The 21,674-nt window shown below is 39.7% G+C and overlaps 1 protein-coding gene and 1 long non-coding RNA gene across 2 annotated transcripts in view; one reads left to right on the top strand and one right to left on the bottom strand.

The window, feature by feature from the left end:
• The window catches only part of LOC122665093 (uncharacterized protein At1g51745), a 48,984-nt gene extending 27,524 nt beyond the window's left edge, over nt 1-21,460 (top strand). Inside the window, exons 2-3 of the mRNA XM_043861157.1 lie at nt 17,858-18,843; nt 20,031-21,460. Coding sequence (XP_043717092.1) covers nt 17,858-18,843; nt 20,031-21,388 — 2,344 coding nt within the window. The 3' untranslated portion in view covers nt 21,389-21,460. The remainder of the gene's footprint in view (nt 1-17,857; nt 18,844-20,030) is intronic.
• Nucleotides 1,831-13,517, bottom strand: LOC122665095. Its single transcript, XR_006333430.1, has 3 exons — nt 13,374-13,517; nt 13,056-13,060; nt 1,831-1,842 (listed from the first exon to the last, which is right to left on the bottom strand). It is a non-coding gene; the product is annotated as an uncharacterized LOC122665095 (long non-coding RNA).
• Nucleotides 21,461-21,674: the final 214 nt, after the last annotated feature.

A 21,674-nucleotide genomic window follows, 5' to 3' on the forward strand; every position in this document is an offset into this window, starting at 1 on the left:
TCCCCAACTCCCATGCCAAATTTCTCCTTCCTGGCATGTCTGACCACAACCCCCTGCCATCTCCTAATCTAACCCTACTCTTTTGGCCCTAAACCCTTCAAATTTTTCAATATGTGGGCTCCCCATCCCCTTTTCCTTCCCACTGTCCGAGGGGCTTGTGACAAACTGGTTCATTGTTTCTCCCTTCCTCTCCTCGCTTTTGCAAAAAAGCTTCGCAACACCAAAGAAGCTCTCAAAGCTTGGAATTTGACCATTTTTGGCAACATTAATTCCCGGGTGTCCTCTTGTCGGGCTAGTCTTTCCCTATTTCAATCCCAGCTTCAAGCCGATATGCTCAACCCACTTCTAGCGGAGGAAGATAAAAGGCTCTCTATTGAGCTCTTAGCCCTCTCCTCCCAAGAAGAGAGTTTTCTCCGCCAAAAAAGCCGTATTAAATGGCTCAAGCAGGAGACTCTAATTCGGCTTACTTCCATTGATCCATGAAAGTCCGTACCAATTCTAATTCCATTCCTATGCTTCTCGCTCGGGATGGCGTTACACTTACTAGAGTCCAGGACATTAAGAAGGAAGCCATCTCCTTCTCCTCCCTCTTTTGTCCCCCCTCCCCCTGACCTTGTTAATAAGTTTGTCTCCTCTTCCCTCTTCGAATCCCTTTAATTCATTTCCTTGGAGGACGAAATCCTCAAAGCGGTTCTTTCTCACATCCAATCAGGCCCTTGGCCCTGACGGGTTTAGTATGGGATTCTTCTCCGGTAGCTGGGACATCACCAAAGAAGACCTCACAAAGCTATTCGTAGCTTCTTCTGTAATCCCAGCCAGCTCCTGAGAATCAATCGGACCTTTCTGAGTATAATCCCCACAAAGGAAGGGGCCTCTTATCTGACTTCAGGCCTATCTCCCTATGCAATCTCCTCTACAAATTCATTGCCAAAATCCTGGAAAACAGGCTTTAGCTTATGGTCCCTTCCTTAGTTAGCCCCAATCAATCAGACCTTTTTGAGTCTAATCCCCAAAAAGGAAGGGGCTTCTTCCTTATCTGACTTCAGGCCTATCTCCCTATGCAATCTCCTCTACAAATTCATTGCCAAAATCTTGGCAAACAGGCTTCAGCTTGTGGTGCCTTCCTTAGTTGGCCCCAATCAATCAGCCTTCATTTCCGGCAGAAGCATTGCTGACAACATTCTTCTCTGTTTGGAAATTGTCCAGGGCTTCAATTGTAAATCTCATTCCCCTGCTGCCCTCATGAAAATCGACATCCACAAAGCATTTGACTCTCTGTGGTGGGATTTCATCTGTGATGTCTCGACTCAAATGTCCTTTCCCTTGTTTTCGTCCATTGGATCCACTACTACATATCCTCCCCTTTCTTCTCGGTTATTGTTAATGGCTCCCCTGCTGGATTTTTTCCTTCCAAAGTTGGAATCCGGCAAGGATGCCCCCCTTCTCCTTTTCTCTTCTCCCTTGCCCAGAACCTCTAGGAGTACAACAACAACAAACTCAGCCTTATCTCAACTTAATGGGATCAGCTACATGGATCGAAACAAAACAAAGTAGAGAAAACAAAGTTCTAACCAAAAAGGGAAAGAAAAGATGGGACAAGAGGGATGGGGAAAGAGATGAGAAATGAAAAAGGAAAAAAGACAAATGAAAGAGGGGAAATAAATAGAAAATTGAAAGGTGAATGATGGAAGATAATAAAAGGCAAGGGGCATAACCCAACAAGTTGGGAGCGTCTCAGCTAATTGGGGTCTGCGAAATGGATCCTTTCCCTCCAATAGGCTTCGTCCGAGGTCATACTTGGTACAAGACCTATACTATGCATGTCCTTCCTTACCACTTCTCCTATGGTCATTTTAGGTCTGCCTCTAGCTCCTTTAGCTCCTTCAATCGAGATCACATCACTCCTTACTGGGGCATCTCTAGGCCTCCGTTGGATATAACCATACCACCTTAAACACCTCTCTCAGAGCTTGTCATTGATCGGGGCAACTCTCAAGCCGCTCTTATACGTTCATTCTATACTTTATCCTTGTTTTTCTACACATCTATCTTAACATCTTCATCTCTGCTACACAAAGCTTATCAATGTCACTTCTTAACTGCCCAACATTCTGCCCCATACATCATGGTCGGTCGAACAACAATCCTATAGAACTTTTCCTCAAGCTTTGAAGGAATTTGTTGGTCACACAACACTCTAGACGTACTCCTCCACTTCATCCATTCCAATTTTGTGAAACATCTTCTATATCACCTTCTTTATTAAAGTTTGACCCCATATATCTAAAATAGTCACTTTGCGATATCTCTTTTTCCTCAATTCGCACCGTATCAATATCCATCATAGTGTTACTAAAATTACACATCATATACTCCGTTTTCGTTCCACTAATCTTAAAGCCTCTTGTCTCTTAAAATGACCATAGGAGAAGTGGTGATGAAGGACATGCATAGTCTAGGTCTTGTACCAAGTATGACCTCGAACAAAGCCTATTAGAGGGCAAGGATTCATGTCGTAGACCCCAGTTAGTTGAGACTCTCCCGACGTGTTGGACTGTGCCTTCATTCATCTTTCATTTGACCTCCAAAGCTCTAACTTAGAGTTAATCCGTTCTTTTGTCTCATCCCCCAAAACGATATTATCGACGAAGAGCGTACACCATGGGACTTCATCTTGAATGCCCTTGGTTATATTGTCCATGATAAGCGCAAAAAGGTAAGGACTTAAGGCTGAACCCTGATGTAACCCAATCGTAATTGGGAATAACTTGCCCTTTCCTCCCATAGATCTCACACTAGTTACCATGCCCTCATAAATATCTTTAATGACATCCACATATTTACTGGATACCCCTCTTCTCACTAAAACATGTTGGATTAGATCTCTATGGACTTGGTCATAGGCTTACTTGCTTACTTGTGTGAGTACGGAGTGTTGCGTCTAACGTCTTTAATTCCTGAACAACCAGTTCACGTACGTGTCTGATTCCCACTGAGAACAAGAATCGCTTCTAGGTGGCTACAGATCTTTCCACCCGCTACTACGCCTTTGGGTTGCCAAACTTCGGTATGAACCTTTAGCTGGCTTCGAGTAATGATAGTAGGCCCAATTCCTAATAGTAGGGAAGCCCATGAAAGGCTCCTACTAGTAGCAACCGATTCCCCAGACCATGGCAAACTTTTCTTTTTCAGATCAATAAAGATCATATGGAGATCCTTCTTGCTATCTCTATATCTTTCCATGAGCCTTCTCAATAAGTAGATAGCTTCTGTCGTGGATCTACCTAGCATAAATCCAAATTGGTTAATTGAGATATGAGTCTCTCTTCTCTAGGAGTATCCAATCAAAAATTAACCAACACCTCATCTCCCCTATCCCCAAGTGCAAGAATCTTAACTTGACTCATCTTGCCTTCGCTGATGATCTCATGATTTTCTGGAAGGCTCCCCCCTCTTCCATCTCCTCCATTATGTCCTCCTTGCAGCTCTTCGAAGGGCTCTCGGGTCTTCGTATTAATCTCCTCAAATCCCAACTCTTCCTATGTGGAGTCTCAGATACTGATAGGGACACTTTACTCCGCTTGACGGGGTTCTCCCTTGGGTCCCTTCCAGTTATGTAACTTGCTCGCCCGCTTATCCCTGCCAAGGTACTAAAACTCGGGTCTCGGTGCCAACTCGACTCTTGGAAAAACCGAGACGAGTTGAGATCTCGCCGAGTTGGTGCATTTTTTTTTTTTCAACTCGAAGCCTCAACTTTGGGTCAACCCGAGATCTGGACCCAAGATCCGAGATCTCGTCGAGATATGTCGAGTTTTGTCCAATTAGGTAAGGTATTTAAGTGGTAGGTGGGTTAAAATAATGGGTCGAAACCGAGATCCAAGATCCAACCGAGATCTCGCCGAGATCTCGCCAAGATATTGCACTTTTGAGACTCGCAGGCAATCTCGTCTCGAGATTTCGAAAATCCGAGAAACTCAGTGAGATCTCGGCGAGATCTTGCGAGTTCTCGAACCTTGATCCCTGCCATATTGACTGGTCATTACTGTACCCCTATGCTTGACCTTATTCATAAAAGACTTCAACTCTAGAAGGGTAAGCTCCTATCCTCCTACATCTACTGGTGTGGCATCAATGGGTTACCAAAATCCACTATCAAAGCCATGGAATCCCTATTCTGCGCTTTCCTTTGGAAAGGAAAAGGAGCCTCCAAATTCCTCCACCCGATTAGCTGGGCAGACACCTGCCTCCCCAAATTGAAAGGAGGTCTTGGCCTCCGCAAAATTCGTGACTTCAATATTGCGGGAATTCTCAAGTTAATTTTGAAACTCTCCATTAAGCATGACTTAATTTGGGTCAACTAGGTCTACTCCTACCTCCTAAAAAATGACTCCGTTTGGACTGTTCCCCAACCTGCAGACCCTTTTTTGGGTCTGGCATAAAATCCTTCTTCTCTGCCCCCTAGCCCTTAGTGCCACCTCTACTGTAATCGCCGATGGGAGCTTGGACCGCCACTTCCCTCTGGCTTGATTCCTGGCATCCCCTAGGAGTCCTATACAATCTTGTAGGTTCCCCCACCCGGTTTACTCTTCTGGGATTCCTAAATCTGCTCCACTCTCCTCAATCATCTCCCTTGGCGCCTGGTCTCCCCCAGTCCCCCTTCTGCCTTCCCCCTCCCCCCTCCCCACTCCCCACTCCCCACCGCTCTCATTCGGACAAGGTCATTTGGCTCCCCTCCAAGAATGGGTTTTCTAGTACCAGCTCTGCTTTGGATTTTGTTAGGCTCCATGCCCCCTCAGTTCCTTGGCACAAACTAGTTTGGTTTAAAGGTCACATCCCCCACAATAGCTTCAACGTTTGGAGAACCTTTAAACTATGCCTCCCCACCCAATCATTTCTCCTTCACTGCCATATCACCGTCAACCCCTCCTGTATACTTTGCTGGAATGTTATTGAGGACAGCAAAGACCTTTTCTTTTCTTGCCCCTTAGCCTCCACTATTTTGAAGAAAGCCCTTGACTCCATTTGGCCCCGTAGTAGAAGACCCCTACCCTTTGCTCGGGAGTGGCTTTGGCTTGATGTGACCTTTTCAGGTAGTTCTATCTGTGACACCACCGGCAAGCTCGTGTTTGGGGTCGCTATCTCGCACATTTGGATGGAGCAGAATCTTTGAAGATGTACTTTCAGCTCCTGTTTCATTGACTTGATTTGGAAAGCCATCTTCTTTGATGTCAGCTCTAGGCTTCACGTGCTTCCCCATAGTCTGCTTTTAGAGTCCCCAAGGAACAGGCATATTGTTGTATCTTGGGTTTGGATGTATCTCTTCTCTGGCCTCTTGACCCGATTTCCTAGGGCCGAGGCTTGTATAGTTCTACCTCCTTTTCCCTGAGTATTCCCCCCTTTTTTGTCCTGCCTATCCCCTCTGAGGTTTTGGTAATGAATCATTATTCGCCCAAAAAAAAAAGAGTTTGAATAGCACTAGGATTCTTGAAATTAGATCTGGATTTTGAAGTCAAAACTGATTTGAATCTTAAGAGCTAAAACAGTAGATTGATGGCAGTAATAACAGGAAGATTGATGGCAGTAATAACAGGAGTTAATGATGACTCAATGCTGTCACTGACTAACCAGAATTAATGAAGTGTCTGTTCTATCATGCAATAAAGTACAGGTTTGCAGTTTAGAAATTATAGCAAAAAGAATTAAAAGCAAAGAGAGAAATAGACATGCGCATGATTCAGAAAGATTATTTTACTGACTGTTTTGGGTGGGTTAGGAAAAGTGAAAGGGAAGCATTGGGCTTGGTAATGTAGTCCTAGATAGGTAGGAGACCTACTAGGAGCCAGACAACCAGGACCTGTTGAGCTGATGATTCGATGGAGGCAGATTTAAAGTGTTAGGTCAATTTTAGGGTTAGGGTTAGGGTAATAGATAGGTATCTTATATGGTAACTCTAGGCAGGTGTAAGGGAGTCTAATGAACTAGGTATTGGATGGGTAGAAATTGGTTAGATGGATTTGGGCAGCAACTAGGGTTAGGGTTTTAAAAGGTGGAAGATGACGGAATATAGGGTTTATAATAGCAAAAAATCAGGCAGTTGAATGGGATTAATAGTTAGGTCGAGTATGGGTAGGGTGGAGGGGAATAAATGCTGAAAGTTACAACTAAATCAGATGGTTAAATCTGGAGTTATGGAGGTTTCCTAGTAGAGATAGGAGAGAGGGGTAAAAGTGTAATTTCAGACAATCAGCTGGGTGGATGATACTGAAATTTGGATCAAGTCTCTCTTAGGGTTTGAGGAAGATTCAATCAAAATTTTAGCAAGTTCTAACGGTTAGATTTGGCTGCACAGAATTCTTGCAAAAATCACCTTCCATGTGACCTAGAAGGGAAGAAGAATAATTGCAGGTTTTAGAGTTCTAATGGATCTAGGGTTTGAGTGTTGGCAGTGAGGATCGATGGGGCTAGGTTTAGAGGATTAGAAGAAGAAGAGGAATGGCTAATAACAGTAACTACTTACTTGGAGTTACAGGTCTTCAATGGCAGCAACTTGAAGACAATAAACAGGTCCTCCCGATCTACAAGATGCAAGGAGTCAACTGGAGATCCACCAGTCCCTTCACCTTGATATTATTCACAAGGCAGCACTCAATAGAGCAAGGCAACAGCAGCAAAGGCAGCAAGTAGAGATTATTTTTTATTAATCAAATTCGTATTCAATACTTTGCCCCCTTACAACCTTATATAAAAGACTCAAAATTAGATTCCTACACTAAAAAGGAAAGGCCTAACCCAATCCTTAACCTATTAGGTAACTTAAACTGCCTAGGAAACTGAAATAGACTCAAAATAGAGTCCTAATCCAACCCAACTAAACAATTAAAAGACAAACTACTAAAATCACTTAAATTGAACCACTGGTTCAAACCAGCTTTGAACTGGTTCAATTTAAAACATTAAAAAATGAAAATAAAACTAACCGGTTCAATTTAAAACATTAAAAACATGACAATAAAACTAAATATACTAAAACATCTAATCCCGTATGCAACCTAATTACCCATATTTTAGGCCTATAAAATTGTTCTATTACATAGAAAACCCATGGGATCAAAGGCCCAACATGTATATATTCCAACCCTAGACTTATTCCTATTAAAATAAGCCCATTTTTGTGATGAATCTGCATCAACTCTCCCCTGCTTGAAAAAATTTGTCCTCGAATTTTGCAATGATGAGGGGGAAACAACTTGTGAGTAGCACCTTTGACTATTCCCAAGCAGAATTTTGGATGCTTGTATGCTTGTAGACTTTAGGGATGTAGTCTTCAAGGCGTTGGAGCTTCCTCTTCAAAAAACCATGGTGGCATAACAAACTCTATGTGCTGGACCTTTGAATCAATATTAACCGTGAATGTTGTATTCATAGGGTCTTCAACATTGGTAACCTTCTCACCTAGGACTTGAGGCACAAGTTGTACCTCTTCAAAAACAACATCTTGAATACAAATGATTTCCTGTGGAGTGTTCTCAACCACCTCGTCGTCTTCTGTTGTTTCGGCTTTGTCTACTTTGACTTCTTCAACATAGACCTCTTCAGTGGGATCTTCCACATGTTGACCTTCCATCTTTGAAGCTTGTAGCACTATCTCTTCCTTATCAATCACAACTCATTGTGAGCCCTTCAGCTTTATCTTCAACTTGTGCTCTGTCAATTTCCTTTGGCAATGTAAATTTGTATTCAGCCGATGATTTAACACTGGTGATGTCAGATTTCCAACACTCATCAACTTGCAGACTGAATCTCATTGACAGAAGCTTCAAGTTGTCTTCAGATTTGAAGGCCTTTTGGTGGTGGTGTTGTCAAAGAGAATTTATTTGACCTTGTCGTTGAGCTCTGAATGCTCGTGGTAAATATTTTCTACTCAGGTCTTCCTTCATCTCTGCCCAATTAATAGGAGCTTTGCCTTCATACTGAAGATTCTTCTTAGTAGTTCTCCACCACTCAAGGGGGCCAGTTCCAGCAAGGTCATCGAACCTTCACAACTGGTTTGATTTCTCCATCCTCTCTTCTTTTTGTACACTGTTCTTACCTTACCCTGTTATTGTCGAACTTATTAAACCGCAGGAGATTTGATTGAACTCTCTCAAGTTGTTCATGGAGCCTGAGATTTGCAACGAAGGATCGCCTCCCATATGCGACCTAAACCATAAGAACGTTTCTTCCTTTATCATCTTCTGTAGTGGATTTTAATCCTAACCTAGATCTGGACTTCTGCTTTACAAAAGTATTTTAGAGTTAACCTTTTGGTTGCTAGCTTTCTGGAATTAAATCTTGTTGGATTTAATATGGCGTAGGTAGTGCGACTTAGTATCCAAAGTATTAACTCCATTAGACTTCTTAAGGAAGAGATCCCTTTTTAAAAATGGTTCCTTCTTACCGGTGGCCTGTTATGTATTGTGGGTTGAAGAAGATGAGACTTCTTCTAAATTTGTAAACATGCCCTCTTCTTTTAAATTAATTTTCAAAGTTTATTCTCTCATTGTTATTACCAGAAATACCCCCCATCTTCAATCAATTGTTTTCAGTTGAACCCCAACCCTTATGTCTATTCACTTGTGGTCCTAAACTTGAAACTAATTACAAGATTGCCATTGGTTCTTAAATCTGAGCTATTTGTTAATTGGATGCGCCCATAATTGAACCAAACAAGGTTTCCGAACCCTGAGATCGCCTACCTATGGCATTGGTAAGTCTCTCACTAACCTAATAGGATTCTCTCACCTCTTACTACATCTCATAGCATTCATGGCTAAACAACCAAGCTCTCATTCAACAATAAAATCATGGCTTAGCCCTAAGGCCTCTTACATTATAAAGAGTAATATCCTACTTCTATAAGGAACATAAGAAAATAGAAACTTCTAAGTAAAAGGTACACATATGTAGTGGATCCTGTTTACATTAAACAATAGAAATATAAATTGACCTAGAAGCCAGTAAATAGGTCCCACACATGGACTTCATACTGATGAGCTTCAGTCTGGCCCCTTTAGTGAATCAGCTTAACCACAAGGGAAGGCCCAACTGGGCTGCTTGATGACTAGGCTTGCTGGCCCCTCTTCTCTTCTTTCTTTGAACTACATCATAAGAATCCTAATCTAACCCAACTACTTAACTACTAATCCCGTTTACTAACTTTATCCCCACTCTATGAGCTTATAATTAGCTTATTACAATGAAACCCCAAAAAATAAAAGGACCAATCTATAATATATGACTACCCAAATGCATGGAACAAAAACTCGCCGAGATCTCGCTTTTTTGGAAATGTGAGACGAGAGTAGAGGCGAAATAAGAGGAATGCATTGTTTCGTTGAGATCTCAGTTATACAGACACTTATTTATGCCAACCTTAGTATACATACATACCACCTATATTTGAATCCAATAAAAATAGTTAATAATATATTTAATACGGATAAAAAGTCAACCCCCCCAGTTCAAGAACAAAACTGGATTTTCGAAGGTAGGTGCATTTTTCAACTTTAAATGCTGGGGGTTTTTTCAAATCTAAAAATTCCATAAATCTTAATCTGATAAAACATTGCTAAAAACCAAAAGTGCGGTAAAATATTAATTTGTTTTAATGTCTAAATAAATATTTTCATTCAGAGCGATTTTGACAACATTCGCGCACACCAAATAAGGGTTGACCAAAACATAATTCCTTCAATATAAATCAGATTTAAAAGTTGAAAATTGCACCTGCCGTCGAAAATCTAGTTTTGTTCTTGAATAGGGGGTTGATTTTTTATCCTTTTGGAATTTGATTTTGTAACTATTTTTATTGGATTCAAGTAGGGGGTATTTGCTTATTTATGAATAATATCCTAAGTAATTGAACACAACTAAGTGCTTATCCTGGTTTCTAGCATAAAGAACTGTCTGTCCTGGTTTCCTATTAAGTCAAACTCCTATTTTGACTGATTTTGGAAAATCTGATAGTCATTGTGTTTAAATAACCCAAAGTAGGCTATATGCCAAGTTTCATGACCCCAAATTTGGTCAAAAACCCACCAAAACCATCAAATGAGTTCAAAAAATAAAAAGGTGCACCAACTCGCTGAGATCTCGGTCCAACTCGGTTTTTAGCTTGATCGAAACTAGGTTCGACACCTAGTTCTCGAACCATGCCCACAGGTCAATTTCATCATATTGGAATGCCACCAGCACCCTATGGGCCTCTAAGCTTGCCCATTGGCCTCCATATGGGATTAATGTCCTAACTGCATCAGCTACAAACTTTGGAGAAAGTGATGGAACATACCTGAGAATGGGAGAGGTAAGGAAAGACATTGAAAAGATGGAGGTAGGAATCCACCTGTGAGCACCGTTGGAATCTACCAAGTATCTCAAGAATCCACCTAAAAGCACTGTGAGTCCACACAACCAAATCTAGAAGAAAACAATAATATTAGTCGAAAATTCGTGGGTTAGGCCATAAGCCATTACGTCTATATACAGAATTGATAAACTTTGACCCTCTAATACTCGTGAACTGATTTGGAACTCAAACTATTATTTGGAATATCAAAAGCCTACATGTATTTGATATTCTACTCAACCTAAGACTCTAAAACCGTAACAGAAACTATCCAACTAGATTACCTAATAACTCCAGGATTTGACTCAACTAACTTCAGACATAAAAAGGACAAGAAAGATTGATCACGAATTTGGACTAAACACATCCTACTTGACTAATCTCGTGTTTTGAACTCTTATCCACATTATAGGCTTGTTAAAGTGGCTTATTGTAATGAAAACCCTTTGGACCAAAGGCCCAACACATATGTAACCCAACTCAAGGCTTATTTCTACTAAAATAAATCTATTTATGTGATATGCCTGTAGCAGTATGCATCACATTTTTAAGGTGAAAAGCAGCCTTGTATTGTTTTCTTAACCATAGTTGTCGCGTCGTCACGGCGATCTAAGTCAGTGGAGGGGTGTCACGACGATATATCGACATGTCGCCCGCCAGGGCAATGCCATGGCGATCATGTCGTCCATGTTTTATTTTTTATTTTCTCTATTTTTAATGCCATTTAGTATGCTATACTATATACCCTATTTCATAAAAAATCAACATGAAAGTGTACTACTAATCTACTATGGTTTAATTCATGAAAGTGTAATATCCATTAGTGTATATGATAATATGAAAACATGGATTAGCCTATCAAATAATTGAAAGCAATAGTCTTCTGATAATAAAGTTGAAAAATCAAATGATAGGCTAACCTGTTTACTGAAGCTTGATAGCAATAGTCTTTCTTCAGCGTGTATGATTTGGAGCAAAGCAACCTGAACAAAGTAATAGTAATATATTAATATATATGAATTTGATGAACGAGGAGAGGAAATTATGTATTCAAAAGTAAAAAAATAATTTAAATGATAGATAACCGAATATAGTAATCAAAGATCAAAGTTTAAAGTTATAAAGTTTAAAGCCAAGTAATCAACCAAATATAGATAACCTTAACTAATCTTCAATGATCAAAGTTTAAAGTTCAAAGTTTAAACAATCCATAATATCCAAAACTAATTCATTATCATATTCGTCTAAAAGATCTATATTTGGCAGATTTTCTTGTCGTGGCTCTTCGGCACCATCATAGCCATCTACGACATTCTCGTCGTCATTCACATCATCTTCCTCTTCTTCCTCGTCTTCATCTGGTTCAGAGTCATCCTCAACTTCAGTCCTCCTTGAGCTACCTCTCCCTCTACCACGTCCACGGTGTGAATATGTCAAATCGATTCTAGAAGTTGATGCTTGAGTTCTCCTTGGTCGGATGGGGGCTTCAATCGATGCCCCCATTGCTCTACCAACATCGTCCCACGTGAGATCATCATTGGGATGGACTAGATCTTCCACTGGCTGGGTAACCAACTACTCACTAGACCAATCCAGCTCATCAAGAATTAGTGGATCATATTTTTTTTCTTTGCCTTCCAGCTCACGTCTTTGTTGAAACCTTTCTTGGAGGCAGCTGTTGTATTGAACATAGACTAGATCATTCAAACGAGAATGTTCTAGTCTATTCCTCTTTTTGGTATGAATCTGAATTCATAAACAAGAGAGAGCAAAAAAGTCATTTTTCAATAAAAGACATAACAAAAGTGAAAAAGAAGTCTAAAAAATAAATTAAATGTAAATGTAATCATGTAAGTTAATACTTACAAACTCAAATGTGCTCCAGTTGCGCTCGCAACTCGAAGAAGAGCAACAAAGGCCTAGTATGCTTCGTGCAAGCATTGAAAGCTCACAAGCACGACCTCCATTTGTACTCCACCAAGTAACTATAAAAAAACTGAATTAATAGTAATACATCACAAATATAGTAGCATACAAAGTAGGTACAAACTTAAAATACTAAGTTACTGGATTTATGGTTGTCCGTTGTCTAATTGCCATATCCCTCCTGAAAGAACCCTTTGAATAGCTATAATCATCAATTTGCAAAGTTATCTTATCTTGTATAGCAGGGTCAACCACTAGTCTGGTCATGACATCAATCAATGAGATGTGTAGATTGGCAATCAGTTGGCCATCTTCACTTTCCTTGAACATGAAAAATTTTCCGGAATTAAGAAATAGTACGGCTCCATACAATGGACGCTTCATCTGACACTCCCAACGCTTGACAATAATATTTATAATTTTCTTCCACAGTCGTTCTTTATGTGCTAAATGTTCATGTATTTTCATTTTTGCCTCTTCCATAGCAACATAAACCTCAGCCATGGCAGGCCTCTCATCACCATCAACAATCCTCAAAACAATATAAGTGGCTTCGATGCTCTATAAAATCTTCCAAAGTGTTCCAAAATGGTACAACAAACACCGTTTCTTCCACTTTCTTTCCAGCCTCTGTCTTTGACAAACTAGAACCCTTCCACTCATAAAAAACAAACAAATGCTTCAATGCATCCTTATGCTTAACTAAGCTCGAACATGTCAAACAAGCAGTTGCAAATCTAGTAACTGCGGCTCTCACAAGATCCTTTTGTCCAATACTTTTCCTCATTGCATTAAGAAGACGTGTGTGCCTGTAAATGAAGGTGATTATGTTTTTTTGCCTTACCTATCACATTCTTAAAGTCTTTCAGACTACTTATATCCTCCAACATCAAGTCTAGGCAATAGGCTGCACAAGGAGTCCAGTATAGCTTTCTTCTCTTTTCCATAAGTTTTTTACCGGCCAACTTATAATTTGAAGCATTGTCAGTCACAACTTGAATGACATAATCCTCACCAATCGTATCAATTTTTCTCTCAAGCAATTCAAATAATATTTGTGTACTTTGAACCATACTAGATACATCAACAGATCCCATGAAATAAGTCCCATCTGGACAGTTAACGAGAAAATTAATTAAGTGCCTTCCCCGTTTATCCGTCCATCCATCAGACATAAGAGTGCACCCATACTGCTTCCAATACTCTTCATATTGTTTCTTCATCTCTGCAGTTTCATTCACAACATTTCTTAACAATGGCACTCTCACTTGATGATATAAAGGTGAAATATATCCAGGACCATATTGTGCAATAGACTCACACATCACCTCAAAGGTCCTTGCATTTATAGCGTTGAATGGGATACCTTGCTGATACATCCACTTAGCAATGTGATAATCAGCTCTGGCTTTTTGTTCTGGTGTCCTAAAACGGATCTCTATAGTAGTCTGAGTAGAACTACTATTATGCCTCTCATTGACTACTTGCTCAGAAGTCCGTCATCCATGGGACCCCTTACTTGAGGCTGAGTAACCTTTCTTTTCTTAGCAATTGTCCCAAAGCTAGGAGCCACCCTAGCAGCTGTAGGAGTCTGGGATTGTCCTTCTAGTGTATCTTTTGATTGTATTTGCCCTCCAACTTCTATAGCATCATCACCATCATCATCATCCAATACTTCTGTAATCTGTTTCTTCTTTTTATTTAGAGCTGCATTCATCACTTGAGAAATAGCATCATTCGTCTTGGTGCACTTAGTAACGTCTCCATATCCATCCACCAAATGTTGCTTCAATCTTTTAATTCCACAGCTCATTTCTTTGCCACAAACGGTGCATTTAACAACATTCTTGTTTATTAGATCTGCCCAATACCCATACTTCCACCCAGGGTCATTTGATTAGGCCTTCCTTGCTGGGTCTTTGCTTGGATCATATCCTGGAGTAGCTCCAATGCTTGCAATATTTTCACCCCTACTACTAATTGTTGTAGAACCATCCATTAGTTGAGTGAAAGAGACTACAAAAGTAATAAAACAAAAAAACAATTAAAAGAACATAATTTAAGTCATTGGAAAAGGACACTAATTGTAACAAGAGCAATTATAGGGAACATGTCATTGTCATCTAGTATTTCCTAGAGAGGATAGATCATATTAGATGATTGGATGAGCCACAAATTATTTTAACCCCGCGTGAACTGATCAATGCAGCTGTTGAGATAAGTCCCAAGCTAGGATGGAAAACACAAAATTAAAGGACTGATTTTTAGCAGATTAACATTAAGCTGAAGGAAAAAAAAACTGAAATTATGGAGTTGATTTAGGGAGACATTCAGCCGAAAACAAAAGGTTTCGATATTTGAAATTAGGGAGAAGCAATATGATGGATTTCTGGGCAGATTATAGTGGTCAAAAAAAGAGGAGTAACAGAAAATATTAGTTATAAGGTAAGGGCGAAATTAGAGTAGAGCAGAACAGAAAACAGAATAATATATTAAAGAAAAAATAAGAGTAGAGAGAGAAGAAACAGGCCTGCACCTTGAAGATCAGGTTCGCTGAATCTGCAAGAAGAAGGAGAAGAAACAGGCCTGCACCTTGAAGATCGAGTTCGCTGAATCTGCAAGAAGAAGGACCTGCAATGGAAGTAGAGAGAAAATAGGAGGAAAAATTTAGGAGAGAGATGGGTGAAACCGTGAAACCCCATTAATTTTATACAAAAAAGATAAGCAAAGAGCAGCTACCCACGTAACATAGGCAAGCCTGCAACTCTGCAAGGCAAGAAGAAAAAAAAGAAAAAAAAAACCCCTCTCAGTCTCTCTTTGCATGTGTCGAGTGTCGTCTGTGAGAGACTGAGAGTGGTGCCTATGTTACATATTTAAAAAAAAAAAAAAAAAAAAGAGAAGAGGAGTTGTTGGAGGTGAAGAAGACGACTCTCTCTCTCTCTCTCTCTCTCTTTGTCTCTCACTGGAGGCATGGGAGGAGAAGAATAAGAAGAAAAAGAACAATCGAATTAAAAAAAAAAACATTTACTTACCTGCAGGAGAACTCGCTGGAGCTAGGAGAAGTGGAGAACTTGCCGCCTGCTGGAGTCGAAGCCTCGAGCAGATGAAGTAGGGCTGGAGTCACGGAGTCACTGGAGTCGAAGTTGAAGTCGTTCCGTGACTTCCGTCATGCTCTGTTCAGTCTGTTGAGTGTTGAGAACTTCGATTTGGGATTTAGGATATTACCGTATTAGAGATTTGAGTCAAATTTTGTTTTTTTTTTTTTTTTTGGTAATGTGTATTGTTCAAGTTACACCTCCAATACACATGAGGAAAAGCATATTTTTTTTAAAGATTAAAAAAAAATTTAAAAAAAATAATAAGTACTTGAACAAGCATATTGGACGATATGGCCATATTTCGTAGTATGGCGTCCATGTCGGCGCCTTGTTGACGCCATGGAGGCCATATCGGCCGATATGCTTACATTCCTCATATCGTTGGTCGATATATACACTTCTCCAGCGCCATGACAACTATGTTCTTAACCCTATATCTCAGAGCGAGCCTCAAGGCATAGTTGTGATGTGTCTTGGTGGGTTTTTTTTTTTTTTGTTGGGGGGGGGTGAATCTTGCATTCACTTGGAGTGTGGAATCCATGATTTAATTATTTTTAATGTGTGAAATATAACCATTACATCAACTGATATTGTTTAAGTTGCTCCCTTGTATTAATGTGAAGACCTACTTGAGCCACTACCTGATATTGGAATTTGGGACATCTACCTTTGTTCATTCCTTAGTTTATCATTCCTAGTTCAGCCCCATATCCATCTCAACATCCTCATCTCAGCTACACTGAGTTTATCTATATGATGTTTCTTAACTGTCCAATATTCCGCACAATACATCATAGCCAGTTGTATAACTGTTTTATAAAATTTTCTTTTAAGTTTTAAAGGGATACGTCTATCACACAACACTCCAAACACACCTCTCAACTTTATCCATCCTATTTTGCTTCTCTATGTAACATCATCCTCTATTTCTCCTACTTTATTTATGATTGAGCCCATATACCTAAATAATCGCTTTGTGGAATCTCTCTCTCATCAATTTCACCACCTCGTTATCTGTCCTATTGACATATAATTTGGACTTTGTACAAGTTCCAGGTTTTCCTACTGAATCTCAATTCTCTTACCATATATTCATGGAGTTCCAGTTGAATTGCAAGGAAAGGGATCGTTTACTTGTACCTGCAAAATCTGCTTAATTCAACTATAGTAAAGCCTGAATCCCATATATTTACGAAAACTCCTTGCTTCATCCAGGAGTGAATCTAGTAGTTTTTGATGCACTTTGAATATTTTTAGTTTAATGGGTGAGCTTTGGCGCAACAGGTAAGTTGCTCTATTGCAACCTATTGGTTTTTGGTTCAAATCTTGGAAACAGCCTCTTCTGCAAAGCAGGGGTAAGGCTGTGTATATTTGCCCTTCCCAGTACCTCGTGCATTGGGACTCTTCTTTTTCTTTTTTTATTAAATATCTTTAGTTCACAATTGTGGTGTCCAAATTTTTTTCCCACTGTAACCTCATTCAAGCAAACATTACTGTTGGAGAGTTCTGATTTTTCTTACAAGCTGCCAATTAGGTCGTACTTAGGGATCTTGAGAACTAGTATTTTAAGAAGTTATATAGTTGTTCTCAGTTGGGATGGTTCCTTTCTATTAAACAATGTTAACTATCTATTTGACAGTGCAGCAAGGATGCAGGTTTGCCTCTCTCACATGTTTTTGAGTTTTCATATGAATGTCCTGTTGAACTCCTTGGTTCAGACAACTAAATCCCCAATTAAACATGTATGATTCCAACTTTTAGGTTCATTTCATGTTTTTATTATTTGGATATTTGACCAGACCATGCTTGAAATTATGAATGTGACTTGTGCTGATTTGCTTCTAGTTTAATGCTTGCATGTAAGCCCTCCACCCGAACAAGGATCTGTATAGCTCTCAAATGCAAGCATTATTTGCTCCTTCCACAGAGGTACAACACGTGCTTGCGTTTGATGGTAAATCATTCTAAATATAAGAGAGATTTTTTGTCAAGTTGTTGGACAAATTGGATTTGTATTACATAGTTGAATTAACTTGCATATCATCAAACTAGTTTAAAGTTTCGTTCAACTAATAAAACAACTGACAACTGATAAAATGCAAGATCCCAATGGTGTTTATTTCTGGATTTCATCAACCAGGCCATATTTTATTAAAATGTCACGTAGTTCTTATCCCCTTGATGAAGATGCCTTGCTAATTCCTTTTGCATTCATGCTTTCTAAGAAGCGTTCAGTGAAATTCTAGTTCTTTATGTTTTCTTGGTTCCTATTCTCAACTTGTAGGAACCAAGTATCACGTGTTTAATTGATCACATTTTGATATTTTTATTGACGAAGTTACCCAGCAACATAAGTTTTTATTCCCACCCCCTTTTTGGATCGTTTGAGGGGTTTTGGTTCCCTTCACTTCTTCATTGACAAACTCGTTCTTTGATATATGCTTGTCAGGGACTGGTACAATTTAGAGAAATCCAAGCGTGTCAAGGCATTTAGATGTGGGGAATTTGATGATTGTATTGAAAGGGCTGAATCATCCCAGGGCATTCCAATAAAGAAAAGAGAGAAATATGCACGTCGAGAAGATGCTATTCTTCATGCTCTTGAGCTTGAGAAGCAGCATAAAAAACTAGATGTTGGTTTTAATTCTACGAGCAATAAAATGGCTGGGAAGATGATTACATCTCAAATGGGGAATGATCATTGCAAATTTGGAAATATAAAATCACAGGATGAGAAGATGGGAGATCCTTTGCATGTGCAAAAAGTCAAACAGGGGAAGCAGATGAGCTGGGAAGATGATAATTCGGAAGCCAAACCTCGGATGAGAGGCTTGCAGGATTTTGGGCTGAGGATTGCCTCTTCAAAGACAAAGTTTTCTGCCTCCACTGCTCTAGAGGGTTCTCATAGACTTTCTGTAGTTGATCATATGGATTTTCATGCAAATGGTCGGAGTGTGGGGAATGAAAATCATGTCAACAGCAGTAAGAATTCTTTGGCAATCAAAAGAAAAAGGTCACAGGGTGGGCTGCTTGAGGGATCCATTGTCAAGAGACGTGATAGACGCCGTCCTCTTGTTCAAGTATTACAGAGTAGTGCAAAATTGCCATTATCACACTCTTTCCAGACTGATGGCAATGCTGTTTCTACCCTTGTGCGTGGTGAAAAAGAACAGATGGGGGTTATTTGTCGTGCCAAGAGGAGCAAATGTGTATATTTGCCTGCGGACTTGAATGATTGTTTAGATCACACAGAATGTCCTCCAGACCAGATGAAGATATCACGGACACAGTTAGGAATGGATAACTGTCAACTCTTCCCTGGTTCTTTGACGGAAGGAGTCACTTTTGAGGAAATGATGGAAGATGCAGAATCTGACTCTTCTGAGAGGGATTCCCTAGACCCTGACATGGATGAAGAGACAACTCTATTATCAGGTTATTCACTCTTGATATATTTATTTACTAAATTTCCTTTTCATATTAATAGTATGCACACTCTCTCTTTTACTAGTTGCCCTGATTCTGAATGTTGGTTTTCTTTCTCTGCTGATAATTGGATTTTTTTTTTAACAAATTTTCTATCTTTACTCAGAATATATTACATTATTGTTTTTATTTACATAACATTTATGCAATATATTTCTACTAGACGTTTGTATTGATATTTACAATGCTTGACTATATGTTTGACCATACATTTAATATTTTTTTTTGGGGGGGACGGGGGGAGGGGAGGCGTGGGGTTGCTTTTGTCTAGTTAGTGATTATACATTTCCATTGGCCTTGTTAAAATTTGCTCAAAATAAGCAAGATTATTTCTTTTTTCATGTGAAATGGGATTCATTTATGCTTTGAATCTTTCCCCGGAAAAAATAAATCGGAAAGACAACTGGTTGGTTTTCATGGCTGTAGTTTGGTTTGTTGTGCATTTATATTGTATAGTGGTGTCCAATGTGGAGTCCTTGTCATTTTAGAAGTACATACATACATTCAATGCTGTTTTACTGGTATGGAAGCTATCCACAGGTTTCCTGCTTTGACACGTATGTCCAAGCATTGTCTACTGGAGTCCCTAATGTGTCCTTGTAATACCTCCTTTTTGAATCCCTTGTTTTTCTCTCTTTTTTCCCCACCTTTTTTTTTCCTAATTAAGCTGGGTTTGGCATAAATTTAGTTGAATTTAGCTCAACCTTTATAGACAGAAAGCAAAAACCAAACTGTAAAGTGGGGAGGGTGTAGGGAGGGAATGATTAAAATTCACTTACAGCCCTTAACTTGGTTGCTTAAAAAGCTTTGAAAGATGAGTTGTTAACTTGGATGGCAATAAGATAGAACAAGAAAAAAAGAATGAAAAATAAATGATCAAATGCATGGACAGTCCCTAAAATGGTCAAAGGGAAAAAGAAAAGAACTTCTAAGTTGACTGTTAATGGTTTGGTATTCCTGCCATTTCTTGTACAGTTGTACCTTCCCTTAGTGTTGGGGTTGTTTTATAATTTATAGGGCCATTAAAGTCATTCCTCGGTCATTTTTATGAGTAAGCCTTAGCAATATATATATATATATATATATATTTTTTTTTTTTTTTCGATTTGTCAATTTATGTTACTTCTGTTGTTCAGGTGCTACTACTGAAATGCAGCCAGTAGCAGAACCAAGTTCTGGCAAATACATGAGTGGCAATGGTTATCAAGTTCAAGGTCAATCAGAAAGCATGAGTAGTGAGGAGCTTGAAGAGTCACCCCTTACTAGATATGTGTCTCACCCTCACCCTCATGACCAGACTGCAGCTGTTGCTGCTGATGTAGGGGTATCAAAATGGAAACAGAAAGGGAAAAGGAACATCCGGAATTTAACCAAGAGACCCATGGAGGCAAGAGAAGGAAAATTCTCCAATGGATCCATTCATGAAACATATCTTGAAGGAGAGGGAAACAACTTAAACCAAAAGGCATCTGGACTAGGTTCTTACCCCGCATGTGAGGATCTGAAGTATGTCTATGATGAGGGTGATTTGACTGAGAAGGATTCAATGCATACCCAAGTATCTGGACTTGGCAATGGAAGATACCCTATACTAAAATCTGCTTCCAAAGACCACAACAGAATCATCACTGACGTTGCCGATTCTGAGGAAGACCCAGTCTGGGGAGCAGATGGATTATCTCAATCAACACTAAGAGAATACTGGGAAAACCAAGGTGAGTACTTTGATCCAGTATATGGTACTCATCGTCTTGGCAATAGGATGGAATCGACATTGGTAGATGTGGACTTGAAGGTCCAAGCAAGCTATCAAGGAGAGCATGTCCCTTTGGTTTCTCTAATGAGTCGATTGAATGGGAAAGCAATAATTGGACATCCGATCCAAATCGAAGTATTAGAAGATGGTGCCACCGATAAACTTCTTGTTACATATGGGGGGTTTGATGTGGAACCCAGTTACAATGATGGAAGTACAGGACTTCCACCTGTCTGGAGAACTGCCAGAAGGACGGCCATGCACCGTGTCCCTCGTCCGCAACTTTTGTCTGCACCGGAGGATGATGAAAGTGCTGAACTTCACCCTTATGCAGATCTTGAAAGTAAGCCTCTGTACAAGAAGCCATATCCAGCAAATTTTAGTCATAAGGCAAGGCTGATGAAAAAGAGCTTGTCTCTAATTCGTCGGCCTCCTATAACTGAAAAGAAGTTCCCAAAGAAGCTCTTGAAGAAAGTTAGTGTTTCTAGCCAGAAAACAAGGACACTATCTTCAATTTCTATTGACCAGGAATTGACTGGCAAGGCTGGCAATTCAAAGCTTTCAAATAAGAGGGACATGGAGGGGCTGATCAAACCAGTAGAAACTGGACTTACTACAGTTACCTGCATCCCTGTGAAACTAGTGTTCAGTAGGTTACTAGAATCAGTTGGAAGGCCTCCATCAAGACCTGCTAATCATGGGGTTTTGAAGGGAGATATAGAAAGAAAACCATCGTAAAAGGCAATGTAAATTGTTACATGGGATCAATAATCTTGTACCACCAAATCACCAAAGATCATCACCTGCCTGTTCACCAAAGTATAATTCCAGTTCTTATTTGCTATTGAGATCCTGAAGGACCCCAATTGGCAATTTTTGATAATGCCAAAAACTTGGGAGTATCTACCTGACGGATGCCATGCCTTTTCATGCTCTGATTACCCCATCAGGCAACATGGAAGTTACTACAGCATAAGCTGTGATGATCTAACTTCCCCACATGTTGGGGAACCTGGGTTGGTTG

This window comes from Telopea speciosissima, chromosome 6 (assembly GCF_018873765.1).
Source record: "Telopea speciosissima isolate NSW1024214 ecotype Mountain lineage chromosome 6, Tspe_v1, whole genome shotgun sequence".
Taxonomy (NCBI): domain Eukaryota; kingdom Viridiplantae; phylum Streptophyta; class Magnoliopsida; order Proteales; family Proteaceae; genus Telopea; species Telopea speciosissima.